Source organism: Pseudomyrmex gracilis, unplaced genomic scaffold (assembly GCF_002006095.1).
Source record: "Pseudomyrmex gracilis isolate BER0280 unplaced genomic scaffold, ASM200609v1 scaffold_1, whole genome shotgun sequence".
NCBI classification, from domain to species: domain Eukaryota; kingdom Metazoa; phylum Arthropoda; class Insecta; order Hymenoptera; family Formicidae; genus Pseudomyrmex; species Pseudomyrmex gracilis.
Window position 1 is genome coordinate 111,221 of NW_018020585.1, and position 16,780 is coordinate 128,000.

Here is a 16,780-nt window from a genome sequence, read left to right on the forward strand (position 1 = left end):
AGCATCGACTTCTCGTCGATCTTGTGGACAAACGAGAAACGACAACGACGACACCGACCGGTGATGATCGTCTATGCAAATATTATGTAAGCGGCGCGATTGTTCGATTTGCCTGTGTGTATTACGTTTTGCGACGAGCGGCTTATGCAAATACTTGAGTCGTATGCAAATCGGCCGTCGGTGGACTTAATGCGTACTCACAGTCGCGCGTGTCCTATTCAAGAATTCTTCGTTCATTTTATTCTTCTTTTGCAATTATCGATCGAGTGAGTATCAAAAGCGACATTAAAATCTGCAGCGTGATAGAATTTTGTTTTTCCAATGGGCTCGTTTATATACACGCATATATATCTTGCGTTTTACCGTGTAAATCAAGCTCACGTTTATATCGTTCTCGCATATCACCTTCGCGTCACTCGCGTGTCACTCATGCTATTGCTGCGCTTGATATTTTGTGTCGTTTGCGCTATCCTTACTGGCATTGCCTCGTGTGTTGTTTCTACGTCGCACCATCGCGTCACGCATTGTTTAGTATCAATGCTATGCCACTTGGTGATACTTGGTGTGTCTCGTGTGTCACTTTATGTCGTTTTCGCGGCACCTTCTGTTACATCGGTATGATTTCCTGTCTCGTTACGCGCGATTTTCTTTTCTCATCGTTTTTTCTCTGTAAGACGTTTGCTTTTGTTTCTTTTTTCTATTGTTTTTTTCTTATCTCACTTACATCGTCATTCAATGTACAAACTATTCTACTGACACACAACTAGGAAAAGCTCTTCTATATGTATGTGTATATTGCCTAAAAAAGTAATGAAAAACTATAAATATGTTCCAAGTATTAAAGTCAAATAAAAAAACATTACAGCACAACAGTTCTTTTTGAACATTTTTAATATATCTAATAATGTTAGAAAATCGTTCAAAATTTAAGATAAGAAATCTTCGATCGATAAAAATCAACGACAGAGATCTTTTAAAAACCAATCGAATAAATTTTCCTATCCGGAGATCACGAAAACTTTCAACCAATCTCGTCTTAAGCTTTACTCTCTGAACTCATAGCAGTAACTTGCCAAAAAAATTAATATGTTTGCTAGTGCCCAAAATAATACGCACGATTATGTAAATATTAATATTTTACATATTGATTATATATACATAAATAAACATGTTATTATTATGATTTTAATAAAAAGGCGTTTTATTTTCGAGCTATTTTATTGACTTTTACCACATTCTTGTCCAGATGTTTAGATCTTGATTACATGTTTTTGCTACTTTTTTTTCTCTTTACTCTTGCCAGTAATTAATCTCGTACTTTGGCATGCCAATTTCCGAAATCCGTAATTATAGAAAAAAGGTGAGAAAAGAACGAGCAATTATCTTACAGCGGAAATAACCATATAACAGAACGGAAACGCTCTTGACTTGTAAGTATGTTGTTTCACTTACTTGTTACATGTTTTATACAACAGAAAATGAATACAAAAAAAAAATATCTTCAGATACGCTAAGCGTTATAGAAAAATAAAAAACACTCGCGAAAAATATAAATTTGTGATAGATGAGCCGAACAATGTAAAAGAAGATTCTTTATTTAATTGTGCGCGGATATAACTTAATTAATGAAGAATTACATCAAATTAACATTTTTGCAACAAATGATTTGCTTACGTACAAAACATGCATCTTGAGTTCATAGTTGGATTATGTATGAGAGACAAGTTTGTTCGGCCGCGTATGCTTTCTACCTGCACGCATTGCTGCATATAGCTAAACAAGATCCGAACCGTTGTCGGTCGATCGACGATGCGACGTGACGCGGTGGAGCACGATGAAGGAGAAGAGATTATTTCATCCTATGGGATATCTAACAGGATAAACGGATCCTCTCGGTCATCGTCATCCCAGTTGGATTCTTTTTCCCCACTTTCTCTTGTGCCTAAACTCTACACTTCTCCCTCTTTCATTCTCTCTCTCTCTCTCTCTCTCTCTCTTTTCATGTTTCTCTATCCTTCTCTTTCATTCTGACCCTACATGTATGCACTTTGTAGAGACCCCTACAATTCGGTTTTCACTCCAGTCTTGTTCGTGTCGGTCCAAGGGATAGATATATATACCACGCGCTCGCGAGTCTACGATCTCGCTTTTGTTTGAGTGTGCTTCGATCACCACGACAAACTTGTGTTTCAAATGTGCGTTACATGTGATGCATCCTGCGTTTAATTAAGCACTCGAACTGCGCAACTTCTTTAGCAGATCTTTACACGTGAGTAAACTTTTATATATTAATATTTTGAGCACAGAGGTTACGTTATAAATGAGCTACTATTATTTGCAGTACTGTGTAAACCAATTTTGGCATTTATTTTCTAGATGCTGCTCATAATATAGTCTAAATTTTGAAGATATTTATATAGTGCGATGTGTAGTTCATTAAATTTTAGTGATTAAAAAAACGTTGTGTATTACACAATTTGAATAGTGTAAATTTAAAATTATGACTCGTTTGATATCTAAATAGGAATTTCAAAAATCGAGTAATTGTCCGTTTAAACGATCGACGATACGACAGACATAAAGTTTTGAACTATTGAAGATTCTTGAATATCACTTTTCTATGAGCTTTTCCACGTTTTCCATTCTACATTGATGGATGACGAGGAGCCAGCTGTTTCCGAGGAGGGTGAACCATTTCGAAAGGTCGTAAGGTATTTCATTGATCGATTGCGCACGCCATAAAGGGTGTACATTGCCGAAGAGTTCGTCTTTTGTAAAGCGTTCGTAGCATTATTCCGAAAATAAGAATTTTCACATTTTAGTTTGCACAAATATGTTTCTATTTGAACAACTGTCATTTTGTATCGAAATATCTTGAAAATCTCTCTTTCACACTAATATTTTTACTAATAATAAATTAATTTTTTATGTGAATCATGAGTGACGCAGAAAACCTTAGGAATGTGATATTTGATATCTATATATCTTATAATTAAACATTTTCAAATCATACTTAAAATCAATTTATAGAAAATAAAAATCTTACGTAAAAGTAACAAAAAACTATAGACGTTATATAAACGGCTATACTTTGTAGCAATAAACCATGTGGTTATTATATTTACAATAGTTGTCATCTATCTATTGGTTTACAATTTTGAACTACGATGTCGGTCCCGAATGAGAAATTGAAATGCGCTCCCATGCTGCGAGCTTTCCAGCCACCCTAAACCAATAAAACCACCCCCTCTTGGGTTCCACCGTTTACTCGTCTTAAGAGAGTGCAGCTGGTCTTGTCTGATCCGATCTTTTTTTTCCGTTTCCTCCGACATTAGCTTCAAAAAGGGTCTTCGCTTTTTCAGCAATTTCCTTCAGAACGTTTGTATTTCACACAAAAATGGACAAGCACTTTTACATTAATCTATAAGTTTCTAATGTGCAAAAAATACAAAAAATATTTTTTGTATAAACTTTTATAAATAGATTTTTATCTTATACAACTCTATCCTACAGCTCTATCATTCAATATATAGAGATATATTTGAATGAAACAGCAAGAAATATATTATACAAATATTTAAAAAAATGTACATAAACACACACACACATATATATATGTATACACACATGTTTACTGAGAGATGTAAAAATAAAATATATATCAAAATATGAATTCTATCGTAAAGTTGTTTTTTTATTAAGAAATATATTTTCTGTTCTCTTGTAAATATTTGTAAAGAGAGGAGGCACCGATAATGTACCAAAAGTAGAGATTTACTACACATTGAAAAATTGAAACGATTTTTTAGTTTTTGTGTTGCGCGCTTCAATGCATTATGTTACCTCTTCGAATGTATTATCCTTATTACTGACGCGTCCATAGTTGACGGCAAACTGCATTTCATTTACTCTCGCATCCGTGACCGTGACGAATTCCGACAGTTTTCTTGTGCAAACACGTACAACAAGACGCGCGATTCCGATTGCAAATTTAACTATTTTCTCTGCTCTGTTCGCTACTTTTTCAAAGAGTAATACATTTATATATACCTTCGAAGATTACCGGCTGAAGTCTAATTATGTGTGACATGGCATAACACCTATCTCTGGTCAGATAAAACATACTTATCGTCGTTGTTCTTTGTGCTAAGAAAGTTATAACATAATTTTTTTTTTTTTTCGTCAAGAGCCATGCGCAAACAGAAAGATAATTTATGATTAACCATCTTTTACTGTTAAATACATCTTCTTTTCCTTAAAGAATGCATTATAAAAACAACTTCAACGAAAGAATATTTCACGAACTTGCTATCAATAAAGCAATTTACTTACTGTTTCTCTTCTATTGTAATTATGTTTGTATTCTGTTTGTGTACTATCAAGCACGCGAGATTTTACACGGAGATATCAGAAACGTTACAAATTATCTCAATCTGGGAAACTACATTCATGACGTTTCGCGCAAACTTCGAATCCTCGGAATGGACGGACGCGAGTTGGTGACGTGATCATAATAACCGGCTCTTCCGTAACTTTCATAAGTTTCGGGCGAAAGGGACATGTGGGACTCGTATGTATTCGCGCGACCGTGTCGGGCACTCACACACTTATTTGTAAGTATAGGTCAGTTATGCAACAGAGTAAATCCGTGACCATTGAACGACCGTCCACCCTCTCTGTTCGCCGTCTCTCTTGGCTAAAGTCGCGAAATTGTGTCGTTATCCTCGATCTCTGTGCTAACTTTTTTTATTTCTAAACCTAACTTTGTTTAATCTAAAGTCGTTACTTACAAATTACATCTTCTACATGCTCTTATTATAAATTTAAAAAAAGAATTGAAAAAAGATTTTTTCTACGTTATATTCGTAATTTCAATTACAATTTGTATGTTTGTAAGAGAAATAGCGAACACGCGCGCACTAACCGACCGAATTCATGATGATTCGGATTCGGAATTCAACAGTATGATTTAACAGATGAAGACTGAAGATGAGTCAATAAAGCGTCCATCTTCCTGCCACTTGTTCTTCCTGTCGTAAGCTAACTACGGTTACGCGTTGCGTAAACGTCGCGCGCTATCGTAACATGGAAAGGTCAGTGTCTTTTTCTCTCGGCTGTGACGTGCAGTTCGCGCACGACGCGACGAACGTCCCGAAATATCTGCGCTCGAAAAGTCAGGAGAGAAAGATCGACGATCACCGCTTGAATCAACCGGCCATACCCGGAGTGTACGCGCATGCGAGAGAGAGAGAGAGGCGCAGTTTTTTCTCGTTTTCGACCACTTTATAGCTGGTCGGATAATTTATAGCCGTTGATACAAAACAGCAAACACGGACTGTTTTTGCACGCGCAACAATATCGCTTGTTCGTGAATGAGAAAAGCGAACGAGACGTGTGTTACTCTCTTATTTTTTAGCGCGAAACAATGTAATAATGTGGCGAAGGTTGAGGAATAAAATTATGTTCATAATTACTCGTGCTGTTTGTAAATGTGTCTCGTATTTACATTGAATCATTTTGATATGATGAATATAAATCCTCTCCAACGTGTTTTGTAAATACAAAATACTCAAAGAAATATTTTTAGAAAATATTCTTTATAAAAAAGTATTCAATATTATGTATAATATTAATTATATGTTTTAAGCTCGTTGAATATTCAAATAAAAAGAGATAGGGAAATGGCAATAACAATTATATATAATAATTAGTATTTAAATAAACGTCTTTTATCACCAATAAGCAACAAAATAATATTTTCGGAAAACACTCAGAACTAAATCGCTGTTAACGAGTTTGATAACAAACTTTCCGGAATACTTTCGTGTTTTTTTTTTTCACTATTTGCAATGTATTTCCATGTCTCGATTTGTTCACAAATTATCAAACTGTGTCGTCAAATCGCGAGAAGGGACGATAGAAGTCGAAACGACGAGGCCAAACTGGCCAATTTGCAATGTCTGGGCTTGTAATTAGGTTTGCGTTGGTGGTAACGTCATTACTCGGTAAGCTTGCAATTTCCTTGTGGCCGCTGCCATCGTTTCCAACCGGGTTTTCTTCATGGCGTTTTGCATGACGAAACTGCTTTTTTCTAGTAGATCTTTAGACTTGTTTTTCATTTCTATTGAAAATAAATTAAAGATATTATCCATTCGGGACATTTTGATAAACGCAATATTTTTGTATAGATACATATCTGTATAAGTATAATTACTGCTTATATGTTATACATACATATATATACGTGTGTGTGTGCGTATTTTTGATATTTTTTATTTAAAAAAACATCTTCATTAACCTTAAGCTAAAAAAATTAAATATATTTTATATTTCATTTATATAGAAAATTGGTAAATTCTCGCAATTTTGTGAGACATTTTTAGTGCTTTCTATTAAATTATTCCACTATATGATCCTTGTATCCTTGCTGCAGTGGGGTGGCGATTTCGTGTGGGGAATGCAGCAGCAGCGGTACCAGCGATATCACGGAACCGGGCTCGCCATACAGTACCAGCAGCGACGAAGGAGTAGCTGTCATACGCGGCACGTCCGCCAGTCCGTTGCCGTCTCCGCTCAAGCTGGCGCCGTCATCGCAGACCGACACCAGGCCCTCGTGGCCGTGGGCCCCACTATTAGCAACCGCCTGCTCCACTACCGCGTACAAGAGGCTGCGAGGCGAACCCGAGGCTGGCGCTCTTCCGCGTTCTGGCGCCGCCGATCCTACCTCCAGAAGCAGCGTCAAGACGGGTGGAAAGAATGCCAGCGGCCAACACCACCATGAGTCTCAGGGCAAGATCACCGAGTACTACAACAAGCAGATCAAGCCCCAGCAACCGAAGGTCGGTATTTGCTCACGGACGGAGAGTGTTACAATGAAATAGTACAAAGACAGACGATTGTTTTTTTCTCACAGAAAACTCTTTTTGTGAAGAGTGAGTTGTTAAATATAGACAATTTTAAATGCAAAGTATCTACGATAAACATTTGAAAAAGACATTAATAGATCTTAATAAACTTTAAAACAATGAAATGTATTTATATATAAATATTCTAAGATTTTTAAGAGAAAGATTACGTTGCACTTATCTCGTTTGATTAAAAACAGCAGGTTGATGCAAAACCATGCACATTATGGAATAAAAATCAAAAAATCTTTTAATTGAAAAAACATCTTTTTTCAATTAAAACTACCGTAACGGAAGTGTTAAAGATATCGACCCACTTTACTTCACTGACATTGTAGATACAGACTTGCCTTATCGGCGTTTATCGGATATTGAATTAGCTATTTTTTTTAAATAAATCCGCGTGCAGATCTATTTCTATAGGTTGATATTAATTCGCGGAACCTGCTTCCGTCATATCGACGATTTAACAGACACGTTCCAGATAATTCACGTTCCGTGCCGTACGTTTAGCTCTGACATGAGTGCGACGTCTTTTGCTTTTGTGTTAGGAGAGCAAAATATTAGACAATGCGAAAGGAAATATATCGCGCTGCGGATATGCTTAATAAGCGGATAGGCAAATCAAGTGACAAGTTTTAATAGGTTCAAGAAAATCAGCAAAATTTGTCTTAACTCAAATAGTGAATAGTTTTACACTCGGTTTTATAATTGAGCCGATAGATAATATAAATGATGCTAAATAATTCTTGTTGTCACAACTACGCTTTTCTTTCGACAGGTTAAGAAAACGAACGAAACAATGTCAGTGTTAGTGGCGAAGAGCTCGTCAGAATTCCGAAGACCACCTATAGTACAAAGAAATAAGGGCGGGCTGGCTAAATACTTGGGCACCGTGTCGTCTAATCAGAGCTCCTCGGCTACTGACTGGGAAGTGAGAACACTGCCATCGGCGACGGCAAAGAAGCCACCGTTGGTAATCGTGCCAAGAATCAACGGCAAGATGGATAAGAAGCTGCCAAAGCCGCTGCCAAGTCTGTCAATTTCGAACGACGTATTGAAAAATTTACCTAACTGCAAGATCTCCTCATCTCTTAGGTATATATATATATATAATGTATATATTGTTTGCAGTGTATCTTCAGCACGCGATCTAAAATAAAATAGTTCTCCGAGAGCTTTTTATGTTATGTACAGTTCATTTCACTGCTTTGTTACGACATGACATAACATAATTATTATTCAGATAGGAACAGAACATCAAGAAAAACGTGTTCGATTGATTGCTTCTTTTTTGATTTGTACGACAGATTAACTTCGGGCTCAAATGTCAATAATGCTAAGTGCAGTTCTTCCACCACTGCCGCCTCGTCGCTTTTAAGCGAGCCATTGGATTTCAAGAGTTGTATCCTGTCGCACGTGAACGAGAACAACAACTTCACAAACGGCTGCGGAAGTATCTTAGATGCGTTCAGATCGCAGACTGGCCACGACACTAACATCTCGAGACTGTCTTCGCCGTTACCGTCGAAGGAGGACGAGGATAAAAGCGAGGAAGTTCAGACGACGCCGATCGACGAAGACGACGTCGACGTGGACGAAGAGGATTCGCGGAGTAGCGAATCAAAGCGGTCGCTGTCCCCTATCCTCTCGACACCTACTACTATTCGCTTCCCGGCGCGAGAGCCCAAAAAAGACAGATCGCAAACCACCGATAGCGGAATCTGTCGCTGGGACAAATGCGAAGCAAATTTTGAAGCTGTAGGTAGTCTTCTGGAGCATTTACAGGTATGTGAAAGAAAAACCTGTTGTAACGTATCGAATCTTTTAAGTATCTAATTCTTACTTTCATCTATAAACTTTGTATTATTATTCTTCTAGTCCGCGCATATCAACACACAAACTGGTAGCGACAACTTTGTCTGCCATTGGCAGGGATGCAAGGTACAAGGAAGGACCTCGTGTTCTCGACGATGGCTAGAAAGACATGTTATGTCTCATGGCGGCAACAAACCCTTCCGATGTATCGTCGAAGGTTGCGGTTTCAGATTTAGTTCGCAGGTAATGTGCGCGTTATCATGACAAAAAATGTTGATTTTCACATACAGTCTAAAAGACTTGTACATGAAAATCAACTGTAAGTTCTGAAAAAATCGACTCTAAGTTCACATTTGTTCACAGACGGCCCTCGAAAGGCACGTGAATAATCACTTCAATCAACCAGAAACTAATAATAATGGACGACGCAGTTGCGAAAACGGCGGCAAACTCGTTAGAAAGAATAGCAAGAAACTTAAATACAGACGACAACCTCGGTCTGGTGAGTTGTGTTAAAAGTCTCTTTTTAAAATTGTCTAAACTTGCCTTTTTTATAATACTTTAAAGAGATCATGAGAGTGCTATTTTTGTGAAGTTTCGATCTATTTTGATGTAATAAGTGTATTTAATTAAATTGATTAATTCTTTATACAGCGAAACGTTTTGATTACTTCGACGCAAGCATAATGGAAGGTCTTCAGCATAGATTGCAAGGACTAGCGGCATCGAGGACGCAAGGGCGACTACAAGAAACACCAGGAAACTCGATGGTATTAACTAGTCAAGTAAGTTAGACTCGATGTGTAATTATTTCTCTATATAAATGTACCTCGCGCATATTTCTGGTTTAGAGGAATTTACTCCAACGAAATTTTATTTTTTAGGTTTTAGCAAGAAGAATTGAATTAGATGGACAGACGAAGGTACTACTGCGGTGGTATCCGCGAGATATGTAAGTTTCCGTATAAAATGTAAATTCTAATTGGCATGACGTATAATATTCAAACGCTTATTCTCTTGCATGTTTTTTTTTTTCTTTTTTTTTTTTTCTTTTTTTTTTTTTCACAGAGAACCGGACGAATGGGTACTAGAATCCGAAGTACAAATCACGAAGCACATAGATATTCGCAAAGCAGTTGCCATTAATCCGGAAGAGGTTAGTTTGGCTCTCTATCCCGCGATAAGCGGTCGCACGCCATCTACAACGCGTGTGAAACAGCGTCGAAAACCGGTAAAGAATTCGTGATAATGCCAGTTGACCAGTCGGATATTAGAGTTGATCATTCGAGCACATATAACACTCCTGAACTAGAGAAGAACAGAATTAATGCTGCTGGTAATAAAAGCAGAACGTCTCCTGGTCGGTGAAGACAAAGGCCACGGTTCGAAAATATCCGAATTGTATCGAGAAAGAGATATCGCTAGAAAATAACTTACCTAATCTAGGAGAACGACCAATGTCTACGGATCCCAGATTGACTAGAAGATAAGAGAATTGCAGTGAGAGAAGTATATCGCGCAAGAGAGATATAATAAAATTGAAGATGTAAACCGAGTAGTACACAGTTAGCGATAAGAATGAAAAGAACAACGGAGAATGAGAGGGATACGATCTCCTTCTCATTTCAGTTGAGCGAGAGAGCGCTGCGTTGTTAATGATCATACTCTTCGTCATTTTTCATTGATAGTTACATCTGCTAATGCGCAAAGTTTACGTGGATCTGTGCCACGAATACCTCGCATATTCCGAAGCTCGTCGCTCCCGGAAGAGCTAAGCCCGGGCCTCGAAAGTGCCTCACCGTGGATACGTTTTGTACCGTCTTGTATCGCCGTTTGAAATTCCAAAACTTGACGCGCGATAAAAATGGCGCTAGTAATGATAGATGAGAACAAACAAATTAAAAAATAGAAAAGAAAAAAGAGAAAGCTCTAAAAGAAGCTTACGCGCTTGTTTTGCCAATGAAAATCGAGAGACAAAAAGCACAGACAAAATGTTTAAGCGGTAGTTAACAATTTATAAGGAATAATCACTCTGGTGGCCTTAGGACTCATTTAATATCTAACATCGGCCTCTTGGCACTTCTGGGAACCAAATGGCATTCTTGTGATCTTTGACGATGCCTCGAGAATGAGTAAGAAAAAGAGAGAAAGAGAGAGAGAGAGAGAGAGAGAGAGAGAGAGAGAGAGAGAAAGAGAGAGAGAAAGAGAGAGAGAAAGAAAGAAAGAAAGAGAGAGAGAGAGAGAGGAGTGAAAGAAGATGCGTCTACCTTGATTTAGTAACTCGATAGGAACTCGCGCGTCGTTGTACCATATGACACGAGAAGAGAAAAAAGATCGGAAATAAAAAGATTGTAAAAAGAATGCAGAAAATTGTATCGAGGAACAAAAGTAAATCGGAGCGAGAATAAATTAATTATGTAAGAATGAATGAAACAATAAGAGTGTGAAAGAGAAAAATAGAGATCGAGAGTGACGTTGCTCCGAAACCGCCGTTATTTCCCTGAATAGGGGTAAACAGTCTCTCCCAGATTTATAAGCTCAGCATGAAATTGAAAGACTGCAAAAAATAATCGAACATTTACGCTATTTGAGATTTCTATCGAGAATTAAGTTCCTCTACTACCTTTTGCAAGTTGGAGAGGCAATGTACAAAACAAAAAATTAAAAAGAGATATAATTATTCCAAAATGGCTGCCGCGAAGCATTTTCAGATTATCACAATTATTCATAATTACCTCGATTCCGTGTCCTAAACATGTTTGAGTATACTTAACATCGTCGCGTTAATTGTATCTTTCTGCTGAGTCTCGCGCAGCATGTTGACGTACGCTCGTCCACCGATCCTAATCCGATGAAAGGAAAATGAGAGTAATTGAACATGCTGTACGACTGCAACTGATGAGCTGTTACTCTCAAAAGGAGTAAATTACGAAGGCTGTGTTATATTTCACATGAAATTATTGAGGAAGGGAATGAATATAATAACAAAGCGACGTTCGCCGCTTATCGTAATTTCGTAATCTTTACAGCTGCGAGAATGTCTTAACGCTCTTTGCAGCGCCGAAAACGGTGATGTCACACGTATGCATACGTAGCGAATATATTGGTTCATGTAAATTAAACTTGACAAAAAGGAGATCAAGAGTAATGAAAACGATTAGAGAGTAAAACTGAAATAAATGAGAGAATGGATGTGTGAGATTGCAAGTGTGAGTGCAAGATGGTGATGTATGGAACACACAGACAAGACAGACAAAGACGGCACGTTATTACACCAGCTAAGAAACACTGCCAATACGATTATAATTAAAAGAGCTACAATAATAAACCGATTAATTATTCTTACTATTATTATAAAGTACGATTGTAAGTGTATAACCGAATAGATCTCTCTAGCTAACGCGCGACAATGAATTCGTGAAAAGCGGTTCCAAGAACGTGTCGAACTCATTTATCGAACTGCTTGCGCGAAAATATTCCGTGTACAACGCGTCACGAAAAACAAAGCAAATACGCGAGTTGTAAATGTAAATACTTAGTTGAAATTATATACGTAATGAGAATATATAAGTACACGAATCCTGTATTCGCAGTCGCTGAGCTCGTTCGTCGCCGTTAAAATAAAAGTTACTTTCGCGAGCACCAAAAGGTATTCTAAAAGGATATCTCTCTATATTTGTTGTGTTTTCAATCAGGCATAGCGTTCCCGCGAAGACGACATTCACATGTACACGACGGTAAACGTAGTAGTGGATTCTCTTGCTTTCTTTTCGAAAAGAAATCGAGAATATATACCGAATCCGAAAAAAGAACAAAGAAAAAATTAGTTGAAACGCGTCACTGCCAAAATTATGCACTGCCATCTTCGTCGTTTTAACGACGCGCGTTTAACGTAGTATCTATTTCTGCACAAGCGTGCTTCTAATAATCTCATATGTCGGCTCTTTTCTTTTACTTATACACATGGCCTAGCCGTACTGTTTGTTGTTCTCTGTATTTATATTCTCCGAGTGTATATCGTCGTTGTTAGAAACAATTTTAGTAACATTAACAAAACTGATTTGAACACACATTGGTAAAATTTACGTTACTTTATATTTATAAAGAGATTCCCTATTCGTAGACTTTAAAAACAACAAAAAGATTGCTTCCTTGCAATCGACGATATCCTCCGAGCGCTCACATGTCGCGCACTGCCAAACTTCGTCGAGCACGCAAAACATAAGGCACTGCCAAACGAAATATACAAAACAGGACATGTGTGATTATACGGTGGATTCTGCTGAAAGGTTTTATCTTTTTAAGTCGATCTGAGTTTCACTGAGACAGCTCCTCGGTGCCATACTTGTAAGGAGCTATCAACTGTAAAATCAACGCATTCTGATTCTGATTCTTTGTAATCAACACATATTGCTTTAAACTCGACGACAGAATGCGATATAATATGAGATTTAAGATGCAAGGAATATGACATTCATATGTTAATCAATAAATTTTATGTTATAGACATAATACAGTATATTGGTACTTTTTAGTTTTTTATTTTTATTTATTTTATTTTACCAGTAAATTTACATAAATCCTATAGAGGTAACAAATTACTTGTACACAGGACTGGTTACAAAACACAAACTAAATAAAATAAAATTCTCAAACATAATAGATAATTCATATTAAAATAGCATCTGAAAAGTTCGCAATAGATATCACAAATGTGTTGCTTATATTTAAATTGAGATATCCCAGCTACGTAACTTGTAACTCTAGTTTACGAGTACGAGCCAGAGACCTGATGAACATAGTGAGCCCCTATCCACTTTTTCAATTTTCTTTTTATTGAAAACTTACTTGAATACATATATTTTATTTTTCGTAACTTGGAAAACTTTTCTTTCTCTGCAGAATACACTTGATGTATATTACAAACACACATAGCACTGAATAATTTATAATATTTAAAAAGTACACACTTACAAATTTTAATAGTACTCCTTTATATATTATTTTATTATTTCAGACTTAAAGTTTACATTCATATTCCTAGTTTCTTACATCTTTATTTTACATATTGTTATATCTAGATCGTTCATGTTCATTATTTATCTTTTTTTTTCGTGGTGCAATCGTTTACCCAATTGCCATTTCTATCTTCTCAACGTGTCAATTTCTGTTTATTAAATGACCTCTGCTCGTACAGTATAATTTCAAAACTGCGTTGACGAAATAAGGAATAAATTTATTGCACTTACTTCTATTATTTCTGTGGGACATTTGTTTTATATCAAAATATAAATTTGATACTGTAAAGTAACTGAGTGGATCAATTGTATTTCGTAACTGTTTTAGTTGAGAAAAACAATGGTTTTTTTTTCTTTTTTTTTTTAGATATAATTTTAAACAGTAATTTATATTAACAAAATTCTCTTGTTTAAGAATTGCGCATTGAGCAGAGACTTGGACATAAAAAAAAAGTGATATATTATTATTTTTTAAATATTTTCTTGTAGATGCGCGCATCCGCAAATAAATAAGCTGATGGAGAAAGCTTTCGGGTAATTGATCGCGCTTGATCTCGTGAAATGGAAGAACCGCAATAACAATATACAAAGAGAGACATTAAAAACATTTTAAAGGTCCTTCCAATTGTATTATCTATTTCTTGCATTGTAAATTCAAATTTGAATAAATCAGCAATATGCAAAATAAAAAACATCAGTGACCTTTGAACAAGCGTAGTAGCAGACTTGTATAAGTTACTGAAATTTTGGTTATGCTTAAGTCGCTTATTATATTGTATAAGTATATATAATTGGCGAATCTTATTCCGATTCTAAGTATTCTCTTGTATGTTATGTATTTTTCTTTTGTAATTAATTATGTATAATTAAGATTTATATGTGCGTTTAGTGTGTCATCGGCCAGAGAAAATAAATTGACTGCATTTAGTTAAAAACTTTCTGTTAATTTTGTGACGTAACAATTAGTTGCATTTTTAACGCTCTCGTATCAGAAGCACTAAACAAATTTTTTTCTAAGAAAAGCATAAATATAAACGCTAAATTTTTTTCTTATAAACGTAAAGGGTATAATCGCAAAAACCATAGATACTACATGTAGCCACACATGCGTAGCTGTACAGTCTCATATTTATTATCACTGTTCGTATCGGCCTGCTGACAATTCTAAATTATTGATGTAGAACCTTTAATAAATACTAATGTAAGAGAGACGGAAAGGCTGAAAAAGAAATGTGAGGTCATGTAATTGTAAACGATTTGTATACGTTTTTCTAATGCACAAAGTCTGATTCGCACAGAAATCATAATATTTTCGTGATTTCTGGTGTTTTTTATATTATACACATTCGTATGTTTTTTTGTTTTTGTAGTGTTTTATTTTATAATCCACGTAATGTATGCCGCGTGATGTACTAAATACTATGGATGTAGTAAAAGGAATATTGCAAAGTGTTCTGTAAGATAATTTGATCTGTATTAACAGTATAAAAGAAAACAAAAACAAATAGAAAGATGTAGCAAAAGAGAATACGTAAACATTTTTTAAGTTTCTTTTTGCTTTTCTGGAAACACTTTTGCTAAACACATGCGCGTGTGTACACACCCACACCCACACCCACACACACACACACAGAGAGAGAGAGAGAGAGAGAGAGAGAGAGAGAGAGAGAGAGAGAGAGAGAGAGAGAGAAACTGATACAAAAAGCAGCACATTTTTCTCAAAAACGGCTAGAAATAGAAAAATACATTTATCATCAAAATTATAGAATATTAAGAGAGGCGTACTATGGTGATCTTGACTGATCCTTAGTATTTTTTTACATTACCAATTAAAAATGATTTTTTTTATAATGAGAAAGGGTACTTTTGAGTCACTTTGTCTATAGTACTCAATGAGCTTAATAACTTTTATATTAGCTCAATAAAGTATTTTTCGGAAACTCAATCATTGTCGAAATATAAACAAAATTAATCAATATAAATATGAAACAAATCTTTTTACTATTACAATAAGTGCTCAAATTGTTCACTATATATGTTACTTCAGACATGCCTTGGTGAAAAGCTTGTTTGAATGTCTTCTAACTCTTGAATGGTTATTTCGCAAAAACTATTTTTTATTTTTTCTATTATGTTTCCTTGAGTAGTAGAACGTTGAAGATACACTAACTTTTTCACTTTTCTCTCTCCAAGCAAGCTTTCCACAAAAACTACAAGCATGTCTGGAATAATACAGTGACAACCATTTTGAGCACTTCTCGTAATAGTAAAAAAATTTATGGCATATTTTTTATTTTGATTAATTTTGTTTATATCTCGATAACAATTGAGTTTTTGAAAACTACTTTACTGAACTAATATAAAAGTTATTAAGTTCAGTGAGTACTATGGACAGAGTGACTCAAAAAGTGAAAATTTTTCAAAAAATCCATTTCCATTAAAAAAAAATTGTTGATTGGTAATGTAAAAAAAATATTTAAGGTCACATTCAAGGTCACCATAATATGTTTCTTTTATGTCCTATAATTTTGATAATGGATGTTCTTCTATCTCTAACTGTTTTTGAGAAAAACGTGCTGACCGTCTTATCAGACACACTCTGTATGTGTGCACACACACACACACACACACACACACACACACACACGTTGTAGATTTACTTTCTTTTTGACAATGCAAAAAAAGTGAAAAAATGTTTCTGTTGTGTTTGTATTCTGTTCTCTCTGTGTGTGTATGCATGTATGTATGTGATTGAAATTAGTGATATTTAACGTAGGACAAAGAAATGATGAGCGCGAGAAGTGACGAAACAGAATATGCATAACAATTTGAGAGGAAACAAGGAAAAATAGGAATTCTATCATATTTTTTTTTGGTTTTGTTTTACAAAAAGTAAAAGAACATAGAAATACAAAAAATATTATCTATGAGATTCTCTCTTTGTCAACCTGATTATAAGTTATTGTATTTTACCGAATAATTATATTAACATATGTACAAAACTTTTTTTTTATTAGTTCTACCTTTCTTTTTATTTCA

At 35.6% G+C, this 16,780-nt stretch overlaps 1 protein-coding gene across 1 annotated transcript in view; it reads left to right on the forward strand.

Annotated features, from left to right (window-relative positions):
* Window positions 1-15,414, forward strand: part of LOC109852149 (AF4/FMR2 family member 4) — a 60,820-nt gene extending 45,406 nt beyond the window's left edge. Inside the window, exons 2-9 of the mRNA XM_020423033.1 lie at window positions 6,434-6,839; window positions 7,687-8,003; window positions 8,216-8,693; window positions 8,787-8,966; window positions 9,087-9,225; window positions 9,378-9,508; window positions 9,608-9,675; window positions 9,792-15,414. Of these exons, the coding sequence (XP_020278622.1) occupies window positions 6,434-6,839; window positions 7,687-8,003; window positions 8,216-8,693; window positions 8,787-8,966; window positions 9,087-9,225; window positions 9,378-9,508; window positions 9,608-9,675; window positions 9,792-9,969 (1,897 nt within the window). The 3' untranslated portion in view covers window positions 9,970-15,414. The remainder of the gene's footprint in view (window positions 1-6,433; window positions 6,840-7,686; window positions 8,004-8,215; window positions 8,694-8,786; window positions 8,967-9,086; window positions 9,226-9,377; window positions 9,509-9,607; window positions 9,676-9,791) is intronic.
* Window positions 15,415-16,780: the final 1,366 nt, after the last annotated feature.